A 26665-nucleotide genomic window follows, 5' to 3' on the forward strand; every position below is an offset into this window, starting at 1 on the left:
TTAGCCCAAATGAAGGTTACTGGTTGCTCGAGAGGGTAGGGTGGTGGGGATACCGAGGCATATAGGAGTCCACCAAAGTGAGTGGTAGGACAATAGAATATGGCTTGTGAAGATTTGATGATAAATAGATGAGGTGTTCTGATTTTTAAATGTGAACTATATGAACTATATGTGCTTTTTTCTCCACACTGATTTGCCCTTTACTTGGACCCGCAGTCTTGTCAGTCTCTGAAAAATCAAAGTCCAGAGAGTGTCTGTCCTCCTCTGAATGATAACACATGTACTGAGGCTTTGTATTGGACTCTTGAGAATAGCAATTCATTCTCCTCAGACGCCCCTTTTCAAATCCTATTCTCTTGGTCATTACAAGAGAAATCAATGTGGCCTTAAGCCATGCAATCACTGCCGTTCACCTGCGCGAGGGATTGAACCGCTGCTGCTGCGATTGCTACTGACAGTAAGAACAGTAGAACATATTTTTGTTCAAGTAGGAAATAAAGGTTGTTTTCCATCAGCTAATATTTGACAGCACTTGTTATCCTAATTACCCACGTAACAGAAATTGTGTTGAAGTTATGTATTCATTATCAGTTTAAAGCAAACAGGCTGTGTGGTGAATTGAGTTCTGCTTTCAGATTCCAGATTTCATCAAAGTAGAGGTGGTCAGTCTGATTTTAGATCAACATCCTGATCTAAGGCTTCCATTATCTACTTTTCAGGTGAATTGTTGAGCCTGTGGCAGAGTCCTCCACGGGTCCAGTTTTGCAAACCCACACCTGCTCACACCTGCAAAGCTCAGAACCAGAACCAAACCATTGCCCGCAATTATCTTAAATCCAGACCTGCCCTGAACCATTAATATAAGTCCTGCGACCTGTCCTGCAGCCATGATTAAAATATTAAACACACAAACACTTACTTGTCACTAACCAGCAGCTAGCCTGTTGTGACATGATGTTCCACTGTTTGGCAGGATGTGGGGTCAGGTTGTGTTGTAGACTTTCACAATAAAATCCTGGCAGCTAATTAGAATTGGAATTTTTTAGCAGATTTTAATGTCAAAATTACTGCATAATTATTTTTATTCCTGATTTCTCTTAAAAAACAAACATATTTTTGTACTTTAAATGTTATAATATTGTTCTCACCAGCTACCTGCCCACAATTAGCTGATTTTTACCCGTGCCCTTACCAGTGAGTTTATATAAATATATTTTGTACCCATTGCACAGCTTTTTTGTGGGTACTTGAACTGATGCAGAATTGTGGTATGTGTGTGTAGTTTCACATACATTATTGACTAGTGGATATGCACCAAATGAAAAAAGCAGTAGAGTGATGTGGCCAACTAGATGGCTGTGTTGATTTGATGAATTACTTCACTCGGCTCTTCCTTAGTTGACATTTGTAGTATTTGAAAAGTTCTACCTTTTGGCCTCTGTTTACAGTTTCAAATTGAATTCAGATTTTAATTACCACTTTGAAACCTGTGTAGTATCTTTAATGCAATATTGTGATTTTAATGATGCAAACAGAGAAATCCATAGGTTGTTTTAGGTTGTTTTTTTGTTTTTTTTTGCAAGATCGTCCACCCTTACAACAGAGTAAAAGGAGTTTTAAATGACAAAAAAGAGTAATTCCAAATAAGTCGATAGTACAACAGTCCTCACACATGGTAGTTTTATAGGCCAGGTTAATAAAAATGACTGCACTGCACCTGCTTGCTTATGCAGTGATGTACTGTGACCACAGCAACAGCCCAAGAAAAGACTTAACTTTTCATGACTAGCTACAAAAGATGAGAATTTAAACATAGATAACAGCTTAAAAAGTCATGCAAGTTCACTCCTTTTGACTTGAATTTACACGATTTAATGTTAAGTTTCACTACCTCTGTGTGAGTAGTTAAATTACATGTAAAAATACAAAATATGCTAGCCTTTGGGATTTTATTCTCAAATGCCAAATATTCCTTTTACCCACTTGAGTATCTTCATCTCTTTGTTGTTATTGGGTCTGCAGCGGCTATAGCCTTTGCAGGCTGTGTCCCTGCGTGGTATCTCAGACTTCAGAGCTTTTGGGATACAGGCAGCCATGTGCTCTATATTTATCTAGCTCTATGATTTATTAATAGTCTCCCCAGTATGCGCAGTACTAAAAATACAGTGGAGGCAGAGCAGCAGCATGCAGCATCTAGCTAGGAAGGGAGTGTTGGAGCTGAGCAGAAATTTGTCAACTCAGCAGCTTTCCACTGTAACAACATGCACGTCTGGGATGATCCAAGGCTTCAGGTTACCTCAGTACGCAAACTACTCTCTGACTCACCCTGTCATTCTATTTAGACATAACACAACTCAGCCAGGTGAACATATTGACACTGACATACATGATTCTCAATGAAAGATTCAGTAAATGGCAATATTTGGGTATATTTTATGTGGGATCTCATTCCTGTCTCTCTTTTCATCTATTCTTCTGATCTCCAGTATGAATACTTCAATGCAGTATTGATCAATGAGGTGGACGAGGTGGGGAACAGCGTAGAACTAGGAGGAGAATTCATCCTGCAGCCCAATGACCACTTTAACAACCTGTCAGTCAACCTCAGTCTCAGCGTGGTCCAGGTGCCCACCAACATGTACAACAAAGGTATGTCCACTGCTTCTAATTTATGATAAAGGTGCCAAAAATACAACACCAATTCCAAAAAAAGTTGGGATGTTGTGTAAAGACAGAATGCAATGATTTGCAAGAACTTTTCGACTTGTATTTTGTAAATATACTCATTCTGAATTTGATGCCTGCAACACTTTCCAAAAAAGTTTTGACAGGGGCGTGGTTATCACTTTGGTACATCCCATTTTCTTTTAACAACACTCAGTAAGTGTTTGGGAACTGAGGACACTCATTATAGAAGTTTTGAAAGTGAAATTCTTTCCTGTTCTTGCTTGATATACATCTTCACGTGCTCAGTTACAAATCTTCATTGTTGTATGTTGTGCTTCATAATGAGCCACATATTTTTAATGGGGGACGAGTCTGGACTGCAGGCAGGCCAGTCTAGTACCTGAACTCTTTTACTATGAAGCCACACTGTTGTAACATGTGCAAAATATGTCTTAGCATTGTTTTGTTAAAATAATGTTGCTCCAATACCTGTATGCACCTGTAAGCATAAGTGAGGGCTTCATGGATGTGACCGTGCCAATCACACTAACAAGTCGAATACAAGCCAAAAATGGTTTGCATATCACTAGATTTGTTTTTTTGTTTTTTTTTTACCGTTTATGTTTTACACAATGTCCCTGCTTTTTGGAATTGGAATTGTACAAGTGTGCTCAAAAGGTTAGCACCATCACCTTAAAAATGTGTACATCGGAGCCTCTCAAGAACTGACTTAGCTGACTTGTGCAATAATTTCATTAATTGAAACTCTAATCTAAGAATGAACATCAGTCCAACAGTTCGTATGTGTGCTGGTGCACATGGATGTACAGTACGCCTGTGTCAGGAGGAGGATTTGAGTTCATTAACTGTAACTCTTTGGATCATCCCTGCCACACACTGACTTAATTAGCAGTTAAATAATCAGACATTCTGCTAATTTACCATCCACTCAAGTCCAACCAATGAAGTCATGGCCTTGTACAATGCTCAGTGGACAGAGTGAATGTCATGTCGGCTTAACCCAGCTTCCAGAGGCACAGAAATTATATGGAGAGAGGGAGAGAGAGGGAAGAGAAAGTAAATGAGGAAGAAAGTAGGTTAAGTCAGACTGATGGAAGGTCTGAGCAACAGATTAATTACCGCTAGGTGGAAAAAAGAGAAAAAGCAAGTGAGAGTGGCAGGAGAAGAGAGAATGAAATGGAAAGAAATTGAATGAAAGAGCCAGGAGAGTGAGGCTGGCAGAGCGATAGAGGGAGAGGAAGAGTAATTTTGATTTGATTCACAGGCAAATGCGTAGAATTACACACACACACGCACAGATGGAGAGCTTTGAGAGTTTTAGATCTGCAGGCTTTGTTCACTGGTAGTGATAACGTGGATGTATTGGCTGGCACTGCAGGGAGTTCATTGGTGGGCAAAGTTCTGCAAAAAGACTCCGAAAGGCTTGGCTTCTGGAAGGAAACCATTTGTGAACAATTCTTTGACACTTTTGGAAGAATTGTTAAATTTCTCCTCTCTGGAATCAGGGCTGGGCGATATGGGCTAAATATTGCAATATTTGTGACCAAATTCCTCAAAATCAACATTTATCAAGATTGCAGCAATACTGTAGGGATAACTACTGATGCTTTCATGAAATATTAACACAGTGAGATTTGATTTTTGATAAATTATCATCAGTAATGTGGATAATGAAACTCTAGTTGCACATTTAGTATTGGCTGGAGTTCTCTGGTGACTGCTATTAATTTGACGTCTGTGATCTTAATCCCGTGCAAATCTGCCATCTCTGTAACTTGTACAGTAAAAATTCCACCACAAATTACCAACATATTTCACCAAACACTGAAGTCCTGTAATAATATTAGTCCTGAGTGAATCGATATCTCAGTGATTTGGCGTTATTTTATGTTCTGTTATAATATATTGAACAACAGTCAGCTGCTGTGCTGTGACACTGAATATAGTGACATTTATAATGAAGATAACAGAAAGGTTTAGCTGGAAATGTGTATTCATGCCTGTAACATATACTGAAAATAGACAAAATAACTGTAAATGAGCCTGACTAGAAACAGATCCTAACTGGTTTACTGGGAACTGGACCGCTGCAGAGTGTCTGTCCAAACTGGAGAGATGTCCAGACTTTAACTCAATTTTGACCGCACACTATTACGTTTTGCCTTTGTAGGGCAGAGTAGTCTACTGTCTCCAACCAAGTGTTTTCTGTCTCTAAACCTACCTGCATTTTAACCAGTGTTATTTCACTATAAAAAAAATTAACTAGCATGTACAAGGTGTACAATAAATAAACAATGTGTACAAATGTTGAGAGAGTTTCACAAATCGAGGGTTCCCGCTTTACACAACTGAGATGCACTGATACTTGACGCTGATTGGTCAAAGGTATCAAGGGAGGGAGAGTAACAAACAGAGAATATATTATCTGGCCTTTTCTGCAATTAATATGGCTGCGAAGAACAGACACTCTGACACTGTTTCTAAAGCAATGATGATAATCAGAGCTGGTGACACATCTTTCTTTTTCTCTACCATGTAAAGTGTATTTGAGCACCTTTTAAAGCGGTATACAAATAAAATGTATAACAACAACAACAATGATAATAATAATAATAATAACAATAATAATAATAATAATAATAATAATAATAATAATAATAAATTTGAGCAGAAAACAGACTTTGCTTGTCTTGTGCAATTACCCAGCAGGAAACCCTGGTAAAACCAGTCCTGTTTGAACAGAGCTTACATGGTTAAAGGCAAATAATAGATGTCCAAAATTATTATCAGTATATTGCCCAGCCCTACTTGAATTTATCTGGTTGACCAACGCAGTTGCTGGATAATGAAGATGCTACGTTATGTTGCACCCAGAGATGAGTAAGGTTTAACTTAGAGACCAGCAAAGGAAATTGTAATAAAGGAAGAGGGTGCGTGTTTTTTCATGCATGGCTTTTCTTTATCTACATATGGCTGTACCTACTCCACACGTAGTAACAATTCACCGTCCTCTGTTTTTCACGCTGCTGAAGAGCCAGCTGTAGCCTGTGCACTTCATAAATGGTTATGGTGGCAGGGGTGATGAATTAAAGGTTAAGTTCATGATAGCAGAGGGCTGCATGCCCCCGGAGATTAATCGCAGGAGGAGCGCACCACATCAAGCATCCATCTTCTAAACTCACATCGCAACCAAAACACAACCCTACACCATCATACTTCATGAGGCTACATGACAGGAACATGTAGCATGGACGCAGTGAGGCCATGCACACATTTACAGCAGGTCGATACACTCTAATGTCCATACTCTTACCTTCATATGCTCTGATGGAGTGTTCACATGCACTCATACACACACCAATCATTTCTCACTTCTCTCCCGTTTCTACCCAGGCTCCCTCACTCCTCTTGTTAAAAGCCTCCTCCCTAATCATCATAAGTAACCTAATAAAGTGAAGTTGATTTCAGCTCAGATCGCTCCAACTGGTGCAGCAGTAAACCTACACACTTTTTAATCTGAGTACACCCGCACGTGTGAATATATAGAATCATGGGAGCGCCTTTGATCAGATTGAATTAAGGAGTGCATTAGTTGAGATGAATTTAAATGACGGCTTAGGGCGAAAGTAGAGCCCATACACTCTCTGCCTCATCATGACGAACTCAGATTGTAATAGACACTCAAACTGCACCAGAAGTGACTGTATTGTTGTGTAAATGGAGCCTGGATCAAATCCAGCCCTCCTCTCCACTCCACTCCATAGAGGTGGATGGGTGTTTACTATCAAGAGAGGGCTTTAGCGTGCTAGCTTCCAGAAGACTAATTCAATCATGGCTTATTGGCATGACTGTTGACAGCAGAACAATGTTGCCAGCATAGGAGATGATGGGAAATCTGTTATCTGCTTTTCTTTCCCTCTGTCCATTAGGTACTTGTCTGTCTGGCTGTCTCTCAGTAATTTTCTGCCTGCCTTTCTGTCTGCCATCGTGGCATTCTTCTTTTTTTTTTTTTATCTCTGTCTAAGGGCTTTTGTGTGTGTGTCTTACTGTATGATTGTGTCTGTCTGTCTGTTCATCCTTTCCCACTTCCATCTTCCCCTCCCTGCTTCTGAACCGAGCAAAATTGTGGTGGTAAGCAGCTGTAATAAGCTTGGCTCTCTGGTTGCTAACTGGTTACATTCATGACTCTCTCAGCCTGTGAATTGGAAAGAAGCTTCAGTGATTGGATATTCTCCACCATATATCACGATCAGTTTGGACAGAATTATAAACAAAAGCTACAGTATAGCTCATATTGTCTAGTGTAGTTGCATATGGGCTCAGATCCAGAGACACATAGTGTATGTCACACATGCACACACATTCACACTACACAAAGGTTGTAATGCCTTCATTAGATATACTTTTGGCTTTTTTCACCCCCCAAATAATTGCTGTAGCACATACATAATGTGTTGGATAATCTCTATGCAAAATGGGTTCAGCTTTCTTGTTACTTTAATCGTTTTAATTTCATATCTTATGGGAATTAAATTTAATATCTCCATTATGCCAGGTGTCTCCATTATGCCACTATATTGAGATCAATATAATTCATTGATTAACCATCTCACACTGATACCATCTGAGCTTAATGTTAACCACAAGGAATTTTACACTAGAATCAGAAACTCTTGAGGTGGCAGCTCCTTAGCTAGTTACTTTTATCAGTTGGAGTTGTTATTTATTTATTTTGATGCCATGCCATTATTCTGATGGCCCATTATTCTGAACCACAGTCTCCTGTCTGAAAAATGTCCCTTGGAACAAAAGCCATTTGTCCCCTTATATCAAAAACAAACAGCCATTGCTCCTAAAATGCAGTTGTTAGTTCAGTGACTGCCAACTCTGTCCATGGTGCTGAATCAGCAGGGGATTTGCCCTTAATAGTCTTTTTGGCCTCAAACCAAATAACATTTCAGACTATTTTCTTGTCACAGAAACATTCCAATGTTGGAATAAAGTCATGGGAGTTTTACCTCAGTTTGTGCATACCCCCGTCACCCAAGTCGTTATGATTAACCATACCCATAATCCAACTGCAAGAAGAGAGTGTGTTTTCGGAGCGATCGGCTTTTGAAGCAATGGCCATTAGTCTTCAGGATAATGGGCTTTCAGTCCAACAGGACATTTTCCAGACTACTGGGGTTTCAGAATGATGGCCCATTGGAACAATGGACAGTCCTCTTCTTTTCTTCATCGAGACTCTATGATTTAGCTGCTGCCTTGTTAAGTTTTAAAGAGTAATGAACTGAATTACCAGTTTATCAATATGTATATTTTTATTTGCAAGCAACAGCTAAGGGCAAATTAAAAAGGAAATTTAGTTTTAGTTAAGTCTGGCATCTCACAGCTTTTCACTTGATGTTGCTTTTTTGCTTTAGCTATCTAGTTGGCTTTCAAAAGTGCAATGATGGGTTCAACACATCTTACTAAGTCACAGGGCAGTTGATGCAGCCAGAATGCGGAAACTACACAGCTAGTTTTAACAGAAAATATAGATTTATGTGTCATTATGTTTTCATATAGTAAAGCAGCATACACAGTGAATCAGTTCTTAACTCAATTTTGACCACACACTATTACGTTTTGCCTTTGTAGGGCAGAGTAGTCTACTGTCTCTCCCATTCATATTCTTTTTTTTTTATCTCTCAAATAATTTTTCTGTACTCCCATCTTTTCATTCTTCTTCACACTTTCGCCTGTGCTGTGTCTCTGTGTAATGAGGAGGTCCTGATAGTGATCTGTGGAGATGCAGTGCAGGATATGATATGAGTGGTTGAGCAGGCTCTAGAGAATGCCTGTTCCAACAATTTTAACGTTTTTTACTCAAACACTGATTTTTCTTTCCCCCCCCTCCATGCTTTTCTTTGTCTGTCTTTCTTTTTCCCTTCAATCCGTAGATTCTGCCATTGTCAACGGTGTATACTGGTCCGAGGCCTTGAATAAAGTGTTTGTGGATAACTTTGAGAGAGACCCATCTCTCATATGGCAGTACTTTGGCAGCGCCAAGGGCTTTTTCAGGCAGTACCCAGGTAAGTGTGTGTTTGTTTGTCTGGGTGGATGTAGCTGTGTGTAGTTGTGTGCGTGTGTTTGTAATTAAGTCACTGTCTCCCTAAAGCAGAACGAAGAGTATGTGGGAATCTTCAGTGACTGACAGATAGAGACTGGAGGCTAACAGGGTGAGAGCGAGAAGGGGGGAGGAGGGGGAGTAGAGAGAGGAGGAGAGGGGAGTTACAGAGAGACAGGTGATAGAGGCTGTAGAGATTAGAGCGTGGCTGAAGAAGATGGGCAAAATTAACATTTACAGGTGAAGTGGAATGAATAAGAAGTAGCATAATTAAGAAAAGTAGCCTACTGAATGAAACTGGTGAATATATATTCTATGTGGCACATAATATGAGAAAAAAAAATCTTTCTTATTTTTATCTTTTGACCTATTGAACTTGCATATAAGTGTTTTTAATTATACTTTTTTAATATCACACATCTCAGTCTACATCTGATATGTTTTGTGCCGCACTGACGATCAAAAGGCCTCCTTCACTGTCCATCGTTAGTTTTCTGACCCAGAGGCCTTCAAAGTCATTACAGCGTAAAGATTAAATTCATTCTATGCTGTTCCTTAAAGTTCACCAAAATTGGAAGGAAATGGTCCCTATGGATACAGTGTGTTTTGTGGAAAGGAAGAGTTTCTAGAAAGGGATGTTGGTGTTGAATTTTTTTTCAACACTCTGAGCACCATAGATATAGAAACATAGACACCTTATTGGCTGCTGCTTGTATGTCACCACAGTGTGTCTGCCCATCCGCCATATTGAAGTGATGATACTGGTCAAATATTATTCGACTACAAGTGAAGTTGCTCAGTCAAAATTTTACTTGAGTTAAAGTACTATTGTTCTTGCTTTTTAAAATACTTAAAAAGAGGAAGGATTAGGATTGTATCCTTGACTAAATGATCTGGACCATTCAATATGACGGATGAGCAAAGCATGTCAAGTTGTGAACATGGTATTTTGGTGGTGGTACGTTTCTGTATCTATGCTGAGCACTATCTTCACCTCCACTGTATTTGGGTAGCAGCAGAAATCTCAAATCTCTATCTGCATGGCAAGATTCCATAAGTAAGTGAGAAAATATGTATTTTTGTAATTCAGGTGAACTCTAAAAATTGCATTCTGTAGGGGCAAAGGAACTTTTAAAAAGCAGACGACAAATGTTTAAGAAAAATTCTGTTGTGACAGAAAAAGCAGTGTGCTTTGGCAGAAAGCCTTTAGGGCTCAAAGAACAGATTTCCTGGCCTGCGTTTTTTCTGTTTCTGCCAAGGTAACAGTTTGTTTTGCTTTTGTACAAATTATGCAGCTTTAGCAGTATTGCAGCACCTCGTTTCTCTTTGTCTTGTGATGCTCACTCTGTCTCTTAAAGGGATCAAGTGGAAGCCAGATGAACATGGGGTCATAGCTTTTGATTGTCGGAACCGGAAGTGGTACATCCAGGCTGCCACCTCTCCAAAGGATGTGGTCATCCTGGTGGATGTCAGCGGCAGCATGAAAGGCCTCAGATTGACCATCGCCAGACAGACTGTCTCCTCCATACTGGATACGCTCGGAGACGACGACTTTTTTAACATCATAGCTGTAAGTCCACGTGGATGTGGGGGTACATAAACTACTTAGCCTCTTTGTTTCTTTAGACACACACACACACAAACACACAGGCCCTCATCCTCCCCGCCTCAGATCAGAGGAAATGCTGGAACGAATCAGCTTTCTCTCCTGTCACGCTCACAACCAATTAGCAGTCAGCTGAATGAAGATTTGAATTGCAAAGGAGACAGTTGTGATTGGATCCCGCCTCAGGCACCCAAACCATTGTTATCGCATCTCGGTCTGATGAAGTGTGTATGTATGCGTGTGTGTGCGTGACCATGCACTTGCACATGTGTGTGTCTGATGCTATTTCACATCAAAATGGAGTTAGTCACTTTGCCAGTCTCCACTCTCTCTGCAGAACAAAGTCTTCATTATCATTTGATATCCTAATCATGTTATTTTGAAAATTATTCTTTTGAAAAGTAAAGAAAAAGAGGATTTGGACAATCAGGCGGAAACGTTTTGTTTTCCCTCAACACTCTTTAGAAGAATGTGTCATTTTGACTCATCTGTTTCTTCTTTCGTCTTTTTATTTGTGCTACCTTTACTGTGTGTTACCTTCTATATACATGAAGGAATTTCTCCCAAAAGACAGATGGTTGTGCAAAAGTTATTATGGATTTTGTCTGCAGTGTGAGAAAAAGTCTTTATATGGTGAGTGTTTGTGCGTATGCATCTGTGTGTGTCTATATACACACATTTGGGCAAAACTGCTGGCTTTGGAGGAACACGCTTCCATTCTCTTTCTTGGACTTTGAAGTCTAATTCATACTCATGCATTAAATGGTGAGTATTATCACAGAATGGCAGGCACTGGGTACATTGTGTACTGTACAGTGTGTGCACTGTGTGCATATGTGTGTCTGTGTGTGCGCTTTTCATCAAGATGAGAGAAGTTTCTAACATCTTCACATTTTGCATTTTTAAAAATTAGATTAAACACTTCTATACACATACACATTGTTCATTTAAAGTAACTAAAAATGAAGTTAATTATTCTTTTTGTGTTTTTTCAGTACAATGAGGAATTGCATTATGTGGAGCCGTGTCTCAATGGAACTCTGGTCCAAGCAGATGTCACCAACAAAGATGTAAGTCTCTCTTTCCCTGTTTCCTATTGTTTTCTCCTCTTACAGTCAATTGGACATCATTGATGATTTTTTTTTGATGGAGACTCTGGTTCAGGATTAGTAGAAAATACGAAAAGAATACATTTGCAGGTGATTCATGACAGTAACAAGTAGTTTGACAGTGTATTGTTCAGTGTTGTCTATATTGTAACTACAGGGATCTGCACAATGACGTTCTTGTTCCAATGCAGTAGCGGAGTAAGCACGCAGATCCTTTACATAAGTAAAAGTACTAATACCACAGTGTAAAAAATACTCTGTAGTAAAGGTCCTGCATTCAAAATCTTACTAAGTAAAAAGTCCAAAAGTAGTTGCATTGAAATATAGTAAGTATCAAAAGTAAAAGTGCAAAATTGCCCTTTTCAGATTATACATTATACTTCTGGCTAGCCTAATCTATAATAATTCATCAGAATTTACCAGTACATTTATTTCTGTATGAATAATTTACATCTGTAAATTAACTAAGTTATCAAATAATTGTATTGTAGAGTAAGGACAATATTTTGCATTATGTAAATGTAATGGAGAAAAATATAAATTTGCAGGGAACTGAAATACTAAAATTAGACTATACAATATTGTGCATTTTTACAAATATACATTATAGTTAACATCAATAAAAGCAACAACAACAACAACAACAACAACAATAATAATAATAATGATAATAATAATAATAATAATAATAATAATAATAATAATAATAATAATAATAACGATAATGATAATAACAATAATGACAATGAAGATGTCACTCACATGCAGTGTGGACCCTTAGAGATGTAAACAATATGAAAAAGGTGTCGCTGACATATCAGTTCAGGCTGTAAGCTGTCAGTATGCAGTGTAAGCATTGCACCTAAAATATGGTATTTAATTACAGTGTTACATGAATTTACATCCGACGTGAAAGTGAGTGTGTGTGCCTGACCTGTTCAGCTGCAAAGAAACTGTCTCTGAGCCAGGTGGTGTGAGTGGTGACGCTCTGATAGTAATTTCCAGATGGCAGGAGAGAGTGTGGGGACTGAGCTGGTGACTGGCATCCTTTAAGGAGAACTGATTTTACACATCAAAGTCTGTTTACAGGTTTTAGGGAACACTGCTGTGTTTAAAACCTTTTGTGGCTTTGGAGTGAGGTGTGCAAAATCAGATAAATTTCCTTAAAGGCAAGTGTGTAAGAGAACCTACAGTGGCCACAAAACTCGGGAAAAATGCCAAAGACCTTTTCTAGAGCCAGTGATTTCATTAGTCCGTAGTTACCATAGGAACATGGTGGTGCAACATGGTGGCCTCCATGAAAGAGGACCTGCACCCTCTGTGGCTATAAACAGCTCATTCTAACGTAACGAAGACACAGCAATTCTTATTTTCAGGCGATTACGAAAACTTGTGAATATTAAATTCCATTTCTGCCATATTCAATAGACCCCCATATATTACTTCTTTTATTTATGGTTTGGTTTTTCAGTTAGTGGCATAAATATTACCACATAATGTGGTTTGGGGAATATTTGCAAGTTTGACTGTGTTAATGTGCATGTATACTGATTGGACTATTCAGACAAGAATATGGTACATGTAAGAATTCTTGCTGAGAGAATTATTACTGTGGTATCCTTCTCTAAGTATAGGCTCCATCTCCAGGTGCCCATTAAACATTCCATCCCTTCCAAATTCTTTAAAAGTGCATTTAGAAATTCAATTTTTGAATTTTATTACAGTCAGTAACCTCTATTATCGTCAGCACAGGCCAAACCTTTGGGACGCAGATGTTTTCTAGCATGGACTGCTGTCTGCGCACCACATAACAAACACTGTAGAATTATGTGTGTGTTCATATCTGTGTTTTTTGCCTGTTGGTGTTTAAGTTAATTTATGTTTATTTCTCAGTGAGTGTACACTTATGCATATGGATTAGCATTATGTGTTTAATTCCAGATGGTAGTTTAATGTTGTGTGAGTCAGCCAGCTAAGAGGGGAAGGCAGTCTGTGCCAGTAGATAAGGCTAATGTCTTTTACTTCAGCTGGGGGCAGGAAGTGACTGTCACACCCGAGACTTAAACTTACTGATCTGTCTCTCCAAAATCTGTTAGTTCATACCCAAACTTCAACTGGGTCATAAATACCTGTTGTCAAGCTCCCATGGGATACACATTCATCCGGCTATATTACCACAAGTAGTTATTCATCTAATTAGACTTGTCAACAGGCATTTGAAAAAGCAAAAATTCTCTGATTATTACTTACATGTGCTATAGTTTCAGGCTAATATTTAAATCCTTAAAGGGAAACACTCATGATTTTCAACATTATCTCTGTATAGCAGTTGTTGGGTTTAGACTCAGAGTAGTCCTCTGAAATGTCGCTGAAGATCTTTTTCCTCCAGTTGACATTTGTGCAGTGATCTAGCTGGTGTCAGATGCAGTAACTAACTAACTAACTGAACCAAGTCAGTTTTATCGTCTCACTTGACTATTTTGTTTTATGTGAGTGCACCCAGACAGAATGAATGGTTAATTTGCAGCTCACATAGTGTCAACAATATAAGAGCATGCTGAATCTGATGTAGTCTATTTATGTATAACATCTGTTCTAACATCATTTCAAGGACTGTAATTCAAGGTTTCAGTGCCTGACTTCACCCATTTTTCAGCTAAATTAGAAAAGCCTTAACCTAGACATCTTTACAGCAAATTTACAAATCCTTTCTGACTTGGCAGAAAGTTTTTGAATAGATGAAAAGGGCTTGATTCTGACAACATAAACCACCCACGATGATGAGCCAAACCGAGCCCCAATTAAATATTAATTAATTGTTTAGTGTATTAAATGTCAAGAAATTATGAGAAATGCTCACCATAATTGCCCACAGTCCAAAGCAACATCTTCAAATTGCTTCTTTAGTCCAACAAAACCCAAAGACTCTTCATTTGCTATCATAAATAACAAAGTCAAAGAAAAGAAGCAAATCCTTGCATTTAAGAAGTGTGATCCAGCAAATGAAAAATTACTGAACTGATTAATCAATTATCAGAATTGTTGGTGATTAATTCCTTTTGATCAACTAATTGGTTAATTGACTAATTGTTGTAGCACTCAATATAAAGGTTGAACTATATGTTTGCAGTCATATTTATTCAATCAATACCTGTTGAGTTACTGTTGAAACATGCCCATCCTGCCCACATTACAACGCAGTTCTCAATCTTTGCTCAGTCAAACCAACTCTTTTTCCACTCTCTTTTGCATGTATTTATCAGAAATTGCACCTGCCACCATGTTGAGATAAAAAAAAAATAATAAAAATCCAAACCACAGGCTTCAGCAAGCTGCTATTTAAGATATTTTTGTTCATTCATTATTTTGTCCCTGCGGCCAGGGTTCATTAAGCTGACCGCTGTGATCATTTTTGAGTATAAAAGGTGTCTGCAGTATTGAAGGATTTGATGTCCAATGTACATTTCAGAGCCTTGTGGTGCAGCACAAAGGGTTTTGAACACATTCGGCATTGCATGCTCACTCGCACTTTCTGAATCTGCCACTTAAGTACACTGCTGCACCAGGGATTGAACATAGCCCGCTGTGCTGAGACAAATCACTTCGATCTAACTCACAAACACACACACACACACACACACACACACACACACACACACACACACACACACACACACACACATGCAGTGGGTAAAGTTTGCTGTGCTCCAGGGTACAGCCTTTTGTTCGAACCGATTAACCTTTTTATCCACATCAAAGGAAAGGTTGTGTCTTTTTGCCATATGGGGGTGTTGTCAGGGACGCTGGAGGTTATTTTTGTGCACATGTTGTCTTGTGTGTTGCTCATACTCACACTTTGTGCGTGTGTGTGTTGTATTTGCTCCCAAGTGAGCGAGCTCTGATATGGCCTTACGCTGCTTGGGCACCCTACTGCTTGCTGAGAGACTTTTCTCCTCCCATCAGTAAGGAGCAGAAAACTGTAGGAGATGAACGTAGAGTGAGTGAAAGGGAAGGAGTAGAAAAATAAGAGGCTGGGAACATAATGATGTATTTGGGCGTGTGGATCTGGGGTGTTCCCAGACTCTAAAAAGTGAGAGACAGTGTCTTATAAAGTGAGAGACAGTCATATCTTTGTGCTGCCACTGGTAATATAGCAGTGTGAAAGAAGGTTGCCACAAATGTGAATGTTTTTTGCAGATAGTTGGATAGAGGCAGAGTAGGGCCGGGCAGTATATGGATATTATATCAGTATTGTCATATGAGCTTAGATATCGTTTAGATATTGATTAGAGCACAACCAATATATTGGTTGACCTGAATTATCAGCCCGATATAGCAGATTGCTTTTATTTGTTAGCTTTATTGACAGAATTTTAGTTATATTTGATCTTATTTCTTAATTAAGGTTTAATATATACAGACATTTTCCTATATCTGTGTATTTTTTTAAATTAATAATGAATTATAATCATTGAAAATATGGGTGACAGTTGACTGTTTCAGTGCCCAGGTAGAATTTTGGACAATACGTTTATTGTTAATAGAAATGTCACATGGGTTGTGCAGAGTGTACATCCACACAGGGCCTCACGCCACGCCTGTAGATCCTTGCACCTAATGCAAACAGAATAAAGTGAATATACCCCAATCCCAGGACATGCAGAATGGACTATTTTATTGTGAGAGAAGACCTTCCTAAATGGAAGCGTTAACGAGAAAACTCAATCAAATGGAGGGCGAACACCGCTTCCTAACTGGAAGCAATGCAAACGATCAAGCAAAAGAATAGCTGATTGCTTTTTTTTTTTTAATGTTGATGTCCTTATCTGTTCTGTGTTTCAGCAGACACGCTGAGTGACATGTCACTTGTTAGAAAAAACACATTGTTTTCTATTCTGGTTCTATGTTGACAAAGTTTTGTGCACTTGCTTCACTTCCACATATTTCTTTTGGTCAGAATCAAAGTTGACAAACTTGGGAGTTTCTGTTTCCCATCATCAAAGCAGTCAACAGAGAGGACGAGAGCCTAAGTAACAAGGTTGAGAAGCAGTACCTTTTATATGATCCACAGCAGCCTTTGTAGGGGAACATCCCCAAAAAGGATGAGGTTTAGAAGGAAAACAGAGAGATTTTGGGAGTTACAAGTAAATAAAATATCCTCCAATAATATAGAAACTAGACTGACTTAGGAAAATGTCATTAGTTATGAATAAATATACACTTACTCTTCTGCAGAGGGAGAAATCACAAGCTGCACTGCTGGGACATAACTTGTATGGACTGGACAAAAATTTATTGCACCAAAACTGCACATGCAGTAAAGCAGTAGATCCAGGATATGTGTGTGTGTGTCTGTGATTCATGCTAATGCATGAAAGCAGGGTCTCGCACATCAAGTTTGGCTTACTGTTTTACATCTACCCACTTCGTTATTATACCACATTACAGATGATTATTTATCAAAATTATCATTGTGTTAATATTTTGTGAAATCACCTGTAATATCATCATAATATCAATATTGAGGTATCTGATCAAAAATATTATATTTAATTTGTTCAAATCACCCGGCCCTATATTGGGTAGTTTGAGCTACAGCAGTTTGTCATAAGATTGTCATTTATTTATAGTATTCGAAAATTTACTGTATGTTATTTTAGAGAAAATTTGTATATCGTGATATATATTGTATATCGCGGCATAGCCTAAAAATATCGAGGTATTATTTCTAAGCCATATTGCCCTGTCTGAAGCCAGAGTCAGATTGAATGGAATTATGGCCTGTGTCCATCTGTGTGTGTGTGTGTGAGTGGGTTTCGCCTCCAGGCTGTTGCAAATAATGAGACATGCACATGAGACCTGTTAGGTTGCTGACAACAACATTAAACTCGTCATTAATTGCCACAGAGATAATGTACCCTTTGTGGCATGATCACATCTATGAACAGACACACACACACATGCATACACACCAGAGTGAACGGTCGTCAGCTACAAGGAGGTGGAGTGAAAACAGGTCATTTTAGTTCTTTCAGTCAGTATGTGACATTTCACTCCAAGATAATGTGGCAGTTTGCCGCGAAAACTGGCTCAGGGCTGAATTAAAGAGCCCATTAGACCGTTGGTGTGATCTCTGTCCTCACACAAATGAGATATGATGTTTCTCTGTGTTATGAGTAAATGAAAATAAAGATAGTCTTTACAATTTTTTCTCTTTACTGTCGCTCTCCCCTGTATTGGTCCTTTTTTCTCCATAAAAATCAATGATGACCTCTCTTTCTGTCTCTCTCTGTGTTTTGACTTCTTGTGACCATGATCTTAATGTTTCATACCCACACTTTATTTTCCCAGCATTTCCGGGAACACCTCGACAAGCTGTTTGCTCAAGGCATTGGTATGTTAGACATAGCTCTGACTGAGGCCTTCAGTCTTCTCAGTGACGTAAGTAATACATTCATGCATGATCACACACAGACACACACACACGCACAAGCACTTACACACAATGAAGAAACTGGTTCATGCACAAAATTAATTAGCGAGCTGTAATTAATAGCTAAATCAACAGAATGATTGCAAAACCAAGTAAACAAGGCACTTGATGAGTCAGGTTACTGGTTCGACATCTCCTCATTATGAACAAGCAATTAATCAAACATGCATGCACACAAACACACACACATTTACCTTCCTTTTCTAAACGCTCTTATTTCAACAACATGTATCTTTCTGCATGTACACTATCATGACAAATGTCTACATTTTTCTTGATGACTCCTCTCTGTAATCTTAGGTTGTAATGCACTCTTAAGGTAGCTTGTGTGTGCGTGATTTTTGTAGATTTTAACCTCTTCCGTTCTCCCCCTCCCAATTAAAGACCCATTTTTGTCTTTTTTTTTAAGGAGAGAACAGGGGAGCTTTAGGGGAGATAGCAGGTCGACAATATATGCCATGTAGAAGTGGTATACATCATCTGATAAAACATTAAGCAATCTGTGTCAAGTTTTTCTCCAGTCATAAATGAGTGATAAAGTGTGTTTTATGAGTAGTCTATTTAGGCGCCTGTTCAAAGTTTTGAATGTGTAAGGGCTTAGAACATTATGATTGAAGTATATGATAGCAATTCCCATGTTCTATAATGTCTCGTAAGTTGTTGTAGCAGTTTTTGGGTTGATACCATTTATTACACACATTTGGTGCACAACATGACCATTTTTGACTGTTGAAAATAGATACAAATGGTCAAAAATCCCTCCAAAATAACACATTAAGACACTAAGACTTTGAGGAACATCATAAAAAAAATATATGCGCAGTGATCTGGTGTCAAAACTTTTTATATTTTGCAGATTTCTGTAGGAAGTGCATTGGCTGGTGAGCACACTGACTTCTCAGAAATCCCTCTCAGCCATACATGATCCCATACATGACTGCAATGAAATGGCTGTTGCAGTTGGACTCACTAAATTCACAAGAGTCTCAGGTTTCCGTTCACACGTAATATATGCAGTTCCAATTCTTTTCAGGGAACCTAGTATGCAAAACATTTAAAATGGGCAAGAATAACACATTATATAGTATGCAAAAAACTGTATGTTTTTTGCCTCAAATGGTATGGGATTAGCATAAAGTGGGTATGTCTATAAAAGAAAGATTCTTGGATACACGTAAATGTCTATTTCTGTTTATTCAGATATCTTGAGGTGAGAGGTCAAGGAAACCCTGTGAAAATTGTCATGCCAATTTTCTCCTCGTCAAAATATAGCCTAGCAAGCTAGCATGATATTACTGGTACAGAGGGATTCCTAAAGGTCCTCTAGTTTCTCATGATACCAGCCATGTTTTTTTACCTGTTAACTTCCCATCTCTCTCTCTTTCTCTCTCTTTCTCTCTATATCCAGTTCAATGAGACTGGGAGGGGCAGTGAGTGTAGCCAGGCCATTATGTTGGTGACAGATGGGGCAGTGGACACATATGATGCCATCTTTGCCAAGTACAACTGGCCAGAGAGGAAGGTAGTGTATGAAACACAAATACACATCACATTATTGTGCAATTGTAGTTCCACGTCTGTTGTAAAGTGAGGTCAGCTGAGCTTCATTTCCCATTATGCCTCATTCACGACTTCATGGACCTGTAACCTGGTATTCCACTGGAGGATGAGCAGTGGAGAGCAGAAATGCCCTTCTGTCACATATGAATGACTATTTAAAATTGCCATTGAGAATGCACTGTGAGGAAAAGGGATGATGTTCCATAAGATTAGGGCAGCGTTTCTCAAATAGGGGTACTAGTACCCCTAGAGGTACTTTGGAGCACTGTATGGGTTTAATACTGATGGTGCTGTGCTGTATTGTAACTCTCTTTATAGGCATTTCTTTCTACTAAAAATGTTTTATGATATTCAGTGGGTACTTGGCTGAAAAATATTTCAAAGAGAGTACAATATTGACAAAAGTTTGAGAACCACTGCATTAAGGCATTATTTACAAACTGACAAACAGACAAAGTGTCTTTGCTTTCCTGTGTATAAGTTGTGGAGATGGTTAAAAGATGGGTGGGAGACCACTAAACATATAGTCATAGACATATAGTCGCATCTTAAGTTTGCTAATGTTAGCAAAATGCTGTCTAACTGGCTAACTAATCTCCATCAATTGTTAGCCTAGACAGGACATTGCCACTCAGCCTTGCCACCATTTTTTTCCAGTGGCCATTCACAATATTGAAGTGAAAAATTCCCCATGTCTGTCAAACTGGTAACAGGACACTTTGAACTGTAAATAAGAGCAGGTGTGATCTGTTTTGTTATGGACTTTTTATCCATGGAGGTCTTATATTCACAAAACTTACCCATTTAAAACTGAGCTGACTTACTTAGCTATTTAAAAATCTGTGACATCATGACAATATAAAGTCTGTTTAGGCCAAGTGTGAACTCATGGGTGGTGGCAAGGGGGGTAATACTACTTCACATTTTTATATCCAGGAAGTAAACCCGTAAACTTTTTTGGCTTATGCACCAGGGGAGCAATTGTCATTGGACTGAATATGCGCCATTTTTGCATGCTGTATCTAGTTCATTATAATATTTTGCTCTGTAGCTAGCTAATCAATCGTTAGCTAGCTCTTACCTAGCACTTTGCAAATATTAGTTAACTTAAAATGTTACTATACGTATCTTTCTTGTACAGGTCGCCCTGCAACATATTTTAAACATCTTCAATTTTTTAAGATTTCTTATCAACAAAGGAAAGTCTAGCACACATTATATCTAAGTAAAGGTAAGAAAGTTGACCGAGGTTCCATCAAGTGACGAGCTTGCTCAACTGAAGCAGAGAGCGGGACTTGAAAATAGTCAATTATATACATCAGAAATACTGTTAATGCTGCACTTTTTGCAAAATGTGACCATGGGCGGGATCAGTCTGAAAGAAAATCGGTCAGTGTTTCCCATGTGTATACACCGTTTTTTTGTTGTCACATATCAGAACATGTTTTTGCCAAGTATTAGTATTTGGCTGAGTTGTTAGAGAATTTTTTTGACAAGCAGAAGGTGTTGAGCAAGCCCAGTATGGGGTCCTTTCAGAGGGCTTTAAAACAGAGTTAAGTATGGCCCTGTCTCTTAGGACCGAGCTGTCTCTTTGCTGTCCTGCAAGGTAATTGTGGTGCTCTTCTGACAGGCCATGAAATGAAATGGGAGGAGAGAGGAGATGGAGGGTAGAAAAAAGGGTTATTCTTAGGTCATTTTCCTCTGTAAAAGAAAGCCCACAGGGTCTTCACCCTTAAAAGGTTTAGGATAGAAGTACTGTACTAAAGGCAATGGTAGATGCATACACCATAAACATATGGTGTATACATTCATATAATGTGTGTGTATGGTTACACATATAGTATAAACTTCCATTGCTTCAGGTAAGCCTTTTAACAGACATTATTTTAATCTTGAATCTGTTTGAGCACATGTTCCTATGCCTTAATATGAGTACCTGTTTATTACCATAAATGCTGCACTTTTATTGTCATGTGTTTGTGCGTGTCTGGTGGTCCGCCCCCTGCCTCTCACTCCTGCCTCAAGGCTGAACAGCAGTGAGCGGTGAGGGGACAAGGCTGCTAGATAGTTCCATTTAGAAGAAACCCCGCTGATAATAGAAGTCTTCGGTCTCTGTCACTCTCTCCATTCTCTCCCTCTCTCTCTCCGCCGCTGCTGGTTTTTAATGGCTTCCTTCCAACCCGCCTTACAGCTTCACCACTGTAGAGCGTCACACTGAGAATATAGGCATGCTTTGGAAAGGCTGAATGCAAATAAGCTGCTGATGGCATTTATTCCAGAATGCTATAGAGAAAAGATCATAAGATCATAAAGAAACCATGAAAAACAGCATCTACTGATGAAAACTCTAAAATACTGACAGAACTTCAAATACATTCCATAATGACTTTTTCTTTCATGTTAAACCAGTGATTATTTTCAGAGAGATAATGTCACAGTTTTCAGACAACTGCCTTTTGTAGATAAAGAATGTTTTAGAGGTTGTTTTGCATTTGTCTTTACCTCAGTAATACAAAGAACTGAAAGTTTGTGTTCCTATTGCGGTGGTTTATGTAAGCATAGGTCTTCCTGAGTTTTTGTGTAACTGAAGGCTGGTATTACTGATCCCAAGAGTGAAACTGAGTGAACTGTGTGAGGTTCTTATCAATTATCAGTGCATTACTTTTGGTAGATTTAACTTTTTAGATGGGCCCTTCTTATGTGGCTAAAATCTGTTTAGTTGCTGACCCTGTCCAAACCAGTACTTCTCTGCTGGTACTTCTCTCTGACTCTCCCAACTGAGTGCATGCCAATTGCCATCTACTGTAAGTAATACACTGATTATTGTGAGGACTTCATACAACCCCACTTTAAATAAAATGACAGTATCAGACACACACACTAACACACTCACTCTCATACTCGCACCTAAAAAATTCACATGCATACCCGTCTACAGAATATGTGCCCACACGTGTACACATCTACAAACACAGCACAGAAAACATGTTTCACACCCACACATACACATGCATCTAAACACATACGAGCCATAATCTCTGCTAGCTGTGCTTGAATGACAGCTAATGATACTCCTCCCAGCATGTTGTCCACTAGTGTTCGCATTTTGCCTCATTTATGATTCATCGCTGTCCTCTCTCATGCAAATTTTAATATATAGTTGAGAATTTGACTGCTCAAATTGTGGCTGCTCAGTCATTGTAGGGTCTGGGGTTCTGTTATCATTTCATCACAGTGGTATATTTTAGGCTGTTGTTTTGCCATGCAGAACAATACAAAGCAATTAAGCCCAGTGCAACACAATACAACATGGCAATACAGAAAAAAAACAATAATGCTACAAACAAGCGGAGTGTAATTAATGAAAGAGCACCTGGCATTCTGTCACATGTGTGTGTGATCAAATGCCATTTTAATCTAATGGGTTGCACTCTGCATTTGTCTTTGGCTAAAGAGGAAGTTTGTCCACATGTTTGCGTTTGCGTTTGAGTTCCTTGCAATAAGATTAATATTTTCTGATCTCATAAAAATGCAATATATCCTTAATCCAGCAAGTGTGGGGTGGGGTGTGGGGATATATTTTTACGTTTCAGTCATATCGGACAGCTTTCAGGAACACATGACAAGAAAATCTTAGTTGAATTTTGGCAGAGCAGCACCCTCATATACACTGTAAAATGAGCGATAATTAATGACAGTGAAGTGATGGTAACCACATTTTAAAGTGCCAAAGAGTATAATAGGAAAAGCAGGACAACATATGGCATTGATTAGAACAGCAGCGGTGGTCTCAAAAAGATTGACCATATCGTGTCTGAGGTGGTGCCAAATTCCTTCAACTACCTGAGAGTGTAGCCAGCTGGAGTGTCCCCAGACACCTGATCTTCTGACAGATTGTCCATGTTTGGCACATGGACTGTCCTCGGGGACATAAACCTGGGTTGTGCCATCAGTGTTTTATGAAAACTGGATATGGTGTTCCAAGATGGCCCTGATTCATGGCAATTAAACTTGATCACTGGGTGCAGACAAAAGTTCCTCAGCCATATTTGGGCCTACAGCACGTTCTCAGGCTTTCTCTGGCTGAGTCACCCAACTGCCCACACACACATACCATAAAATTGACCAGTTCATATGGGTCTTGGCCAATATATAGTATATGGCATCAAATGGTTTTCTATGCAAAATGTCTTTCAGCCAGAATTAGTCACATGATTTGCAATTTAGACAGTAGCCACCATGCCACAACGCTGCAGAGGCCAGCACTGATTGTGAGGGCTTGATTTGTGCCCATAGCCACAACTGTGGGCCATGTTGCAGAGTCCTGCCAACTGAAGAAAGATGTTGCTGTCTGTCCTTTTCAGCTTGGGCTGACCTTGACTTTGAAGGTATAGAAAAACTTGGAAGTGGGATACATGTACTTCCCACAGCTTCAGGAGATTGATATTCTGGGTTACACACAACCTTGCCAATGCCTGCTCATGCCCTGTCCTTTGTGCACTGCCCATACCTTATCTGTCGCCACTGTTTGGCAGTGCATCATGATGCCCCAGTGCCCGTCCTCTGCCATCATTGTTTTTGTTGTCCCAGTGACGAAGGGCTAACCATAATTGCTTGGAGACAACCTGCCTGTGAGGGGGACTCCTTGGGCTCAGTTGCACGAATGAGAGGCACAGTTGCTCATGTGTAGTAGGGCCAGAAAAAAGGCCTAGACTGGTGATACTATGAGCCCTAGGAGATGGAGACTGGAGTCTTTATGTGGCCTTGGCTCCCAGCCTGAACTGTGAGAGGTACTCCCTTCGTTGTATTGGACTCTTTTATGTGAGAGTCAATAGTGCAACCTGGGATTCTGTCCACTACTAGGCCCAAAAACCATGTCCTTTGATAAGGCCTCAGCCTGGTCTTGGCACAGTTTAGGCCAGATTCATAAGCAGTTTACCCAAGAGGTGTTTGTCTGTGTGAACAGACTCTTAAGCCCACCAGGGGATCTGGTGTGTATTTGATGCTGTACATTTGCTTGGGATAAGTGAAGTCTTTATTTTACTCGAACATTAATAATATAGTTATGAGTTGTTTTGCCCACTTTCTGCATGTAACAAGCATAAATACATATTTACAGGTCACCTTCTCTGTCATTAATCGTTTAAAACATCAGTGTAGCTGATCTCACACCATAGCTGTTGGCAGCTACTCAACATATGATTACAGTTAAATTTCATACTTGTTCAGTTGTCTGACAACAGAAAACAGATATTAAATAAAATTATGCCCTCAAATCACTGAGATTCTGATTCGCACTGGACAAATATTTTTCCAGGACCTCCGTGTTTGGCAAAATATAGTAGGTAATTTGCAGTGGAATACTTACTTTACAAAGTTTGGACAGGGCAGATTCTCACAGGCATAAAATAACAGACAACCTCTGTAGTTATTTAAAATTACTAGAGGTCCCCAGATAATATTAATTCTGCGCAAATAGGAAGAGAATTATCCACCCCAGGATCAGCCAACTCCAACTTTCTCTTAGACTAAGAGAGCAGCAAAATGTGTCCTCTCACGTACAAACATATTGTATATCTCTGACACAAACCTCAAACTGCTCTCATAAAATCACTCTCAAAAATACCAGATTAATTTTAAGATAAAATATTATTACAGTAAAAGCTTAGAAAGTGATTATTAGCAACTCCGGAGTCTTTGCGAAGGCCAATTAGAGTTGGGCTTGTCATCATTTAGAAGTGTTGTTGGGTCACCACCAGCTTTTAGTAATAGTAGAAGAAAAGTGGACTCCAAGATAAGGAATTAATTAAAGGCAAAAGATAGATTAAAAAGATTTGTTAGTGAAGGAGAAATAAAATCAGTCGCCAGCTTTAGAAAGGGCAGCGCAAGGTTATCAGGGTCTTCTGATTTGCTAATATTTAAGAGATTGGATGCCTTGTATACTGATGGACAGTAACAATTAACATTAAAGGGCTTGCTAACAGCTATTGATAGAAAAGTTGTTGGCTTGTACATTAATGTACTTATTCATGTACTTATTATTCATAAACTACAGCAATAGTGACATTGTTACAGTATATATATCTATCAAAACAGGGATACTTCACAATGACCCAATCATGAGTCTCAGCAGACAGTGCTCATATATACTCAAAAAAAGCAAAAGTATTGCATTTATATTTTTTTGAGTGTGGAAACCAAATTTTAGGAAACATCCCTTTGTACCTTCATGAATGTGGTTTTTGTTTCAGGTTGAAAGCTCAGGCTGACCTAGTTTTGAAACCAGCTGTGATTTTATAACCAACAGTAGGCCTGTCTGGTCCTAGATTGTGCTACATATTGCATGAGACCATTAACATCACAACAATTAGCCTGCTGTTACTCTAACAGTGTGATTTGCAACTGTGTGTCCGGGACACTAAAACACATGTAGCCTTACACAAGTACTTACAGTCTTTAAACATTTGTGTGAATGTTTACACGGGAGAATAAATTAATGAATTATTAAGCTGAGTGCTGAATACATAATGGAGGACATGAACAAACAAATTGTTTTGCATACATGTGTACTTTTGTTTAAAATGACAGTGTAGTGTGTGCATCAGCCTGAAACTTGCAACGTTGCATGTGTGTGTGCAGTGATACGTACACATGTATTTGTATGTGCATTTGTATTCTTGCATGCATGTGTATTTTTATTCCTGACTATGTAAAATTTGTGCATTCAAGTAGGTTGAAGATTGCATGCTGTGGCTGAAGTCCCTACTAGATTTTTTTTTTTTTTATCCTCACCGAACTTAACTCAGCTGCAGACCTCTTCCATATTTAATAACCAGCGTGCTTTAGTTTGACCTCCGTCTTGGCTACCAGTGAAGGAAAACACGTGCACACAAACAGAAACTCTGACTGTGACACCTCTTACCCACAGCCCTGCAGGGAGTGGTTTTGATCATATCATCTGTGTTGTGTTTTCCTGTCACTCTAGCAGTGTCTTTCAAATGGCTGAGGTTTGTATGAATAGGGGATGATTATGGGCTAGATAATGAGGTCTGCTTAAAAATGACAGTCTGACAACTGTACTTATTCACAGTGCAACTCAT

At 39.0% G+C, this 26665-nt stretch overlaps 1 protein-coding gene across 3 annotated transcripts in view; it reads left to right on the top strand.

Moving 5' to 3' along the window:
- Window positions 1–26665, top strand: part of cacna2d3a (calcium channel, voltage-dependent, alpha 2/delta subunit 3a) — a 190267-nt gene that overhangs the window by 89193 nt on the left and 74409 nt on the right. For all 3 annotated transcript variants that reach the window (XM_084721164.1, XM_084721162.1, XM_084721163.1), the window contains 6 exons: window positions 2487–2649; window positions 8631–8762; window positions 10156–10367; window positions 11399–11473; window positions 17864–17953; window positions 19414–19527. In XM_084721164.1, coding sequence (XP_084577290.1) covers window positions 2487–2649; window positions 8631–8762; window positions 10156–10367; window positions 11399–11473; window positions 17864–17953; window positions 19414–19527 — 786 coding nt within the window. The remainder of the gene's footprint in view (window positions 1–2486; window positions 2650–8630; window positions 8763–10155; window positions 10368–11398; window positions 11474–17863; window positions 17954–19413; window positions 19528–26665) is intronic.

Source organism: Lutjanus erythropterus, chromosome 6 (genome assembly GCF_056507025.1).
Source record: "Lutjanus erythropterus isolate fLutEry1 chromosome 6, fLutEry1.hap2, whole genome shotgun sequence".
NCBI lineage: Eukaryota > Metazoa > Chordata > Actinopteri > Lutjaniformes > Lutjanidae > Lutjanus > Lutjanus erythropterus.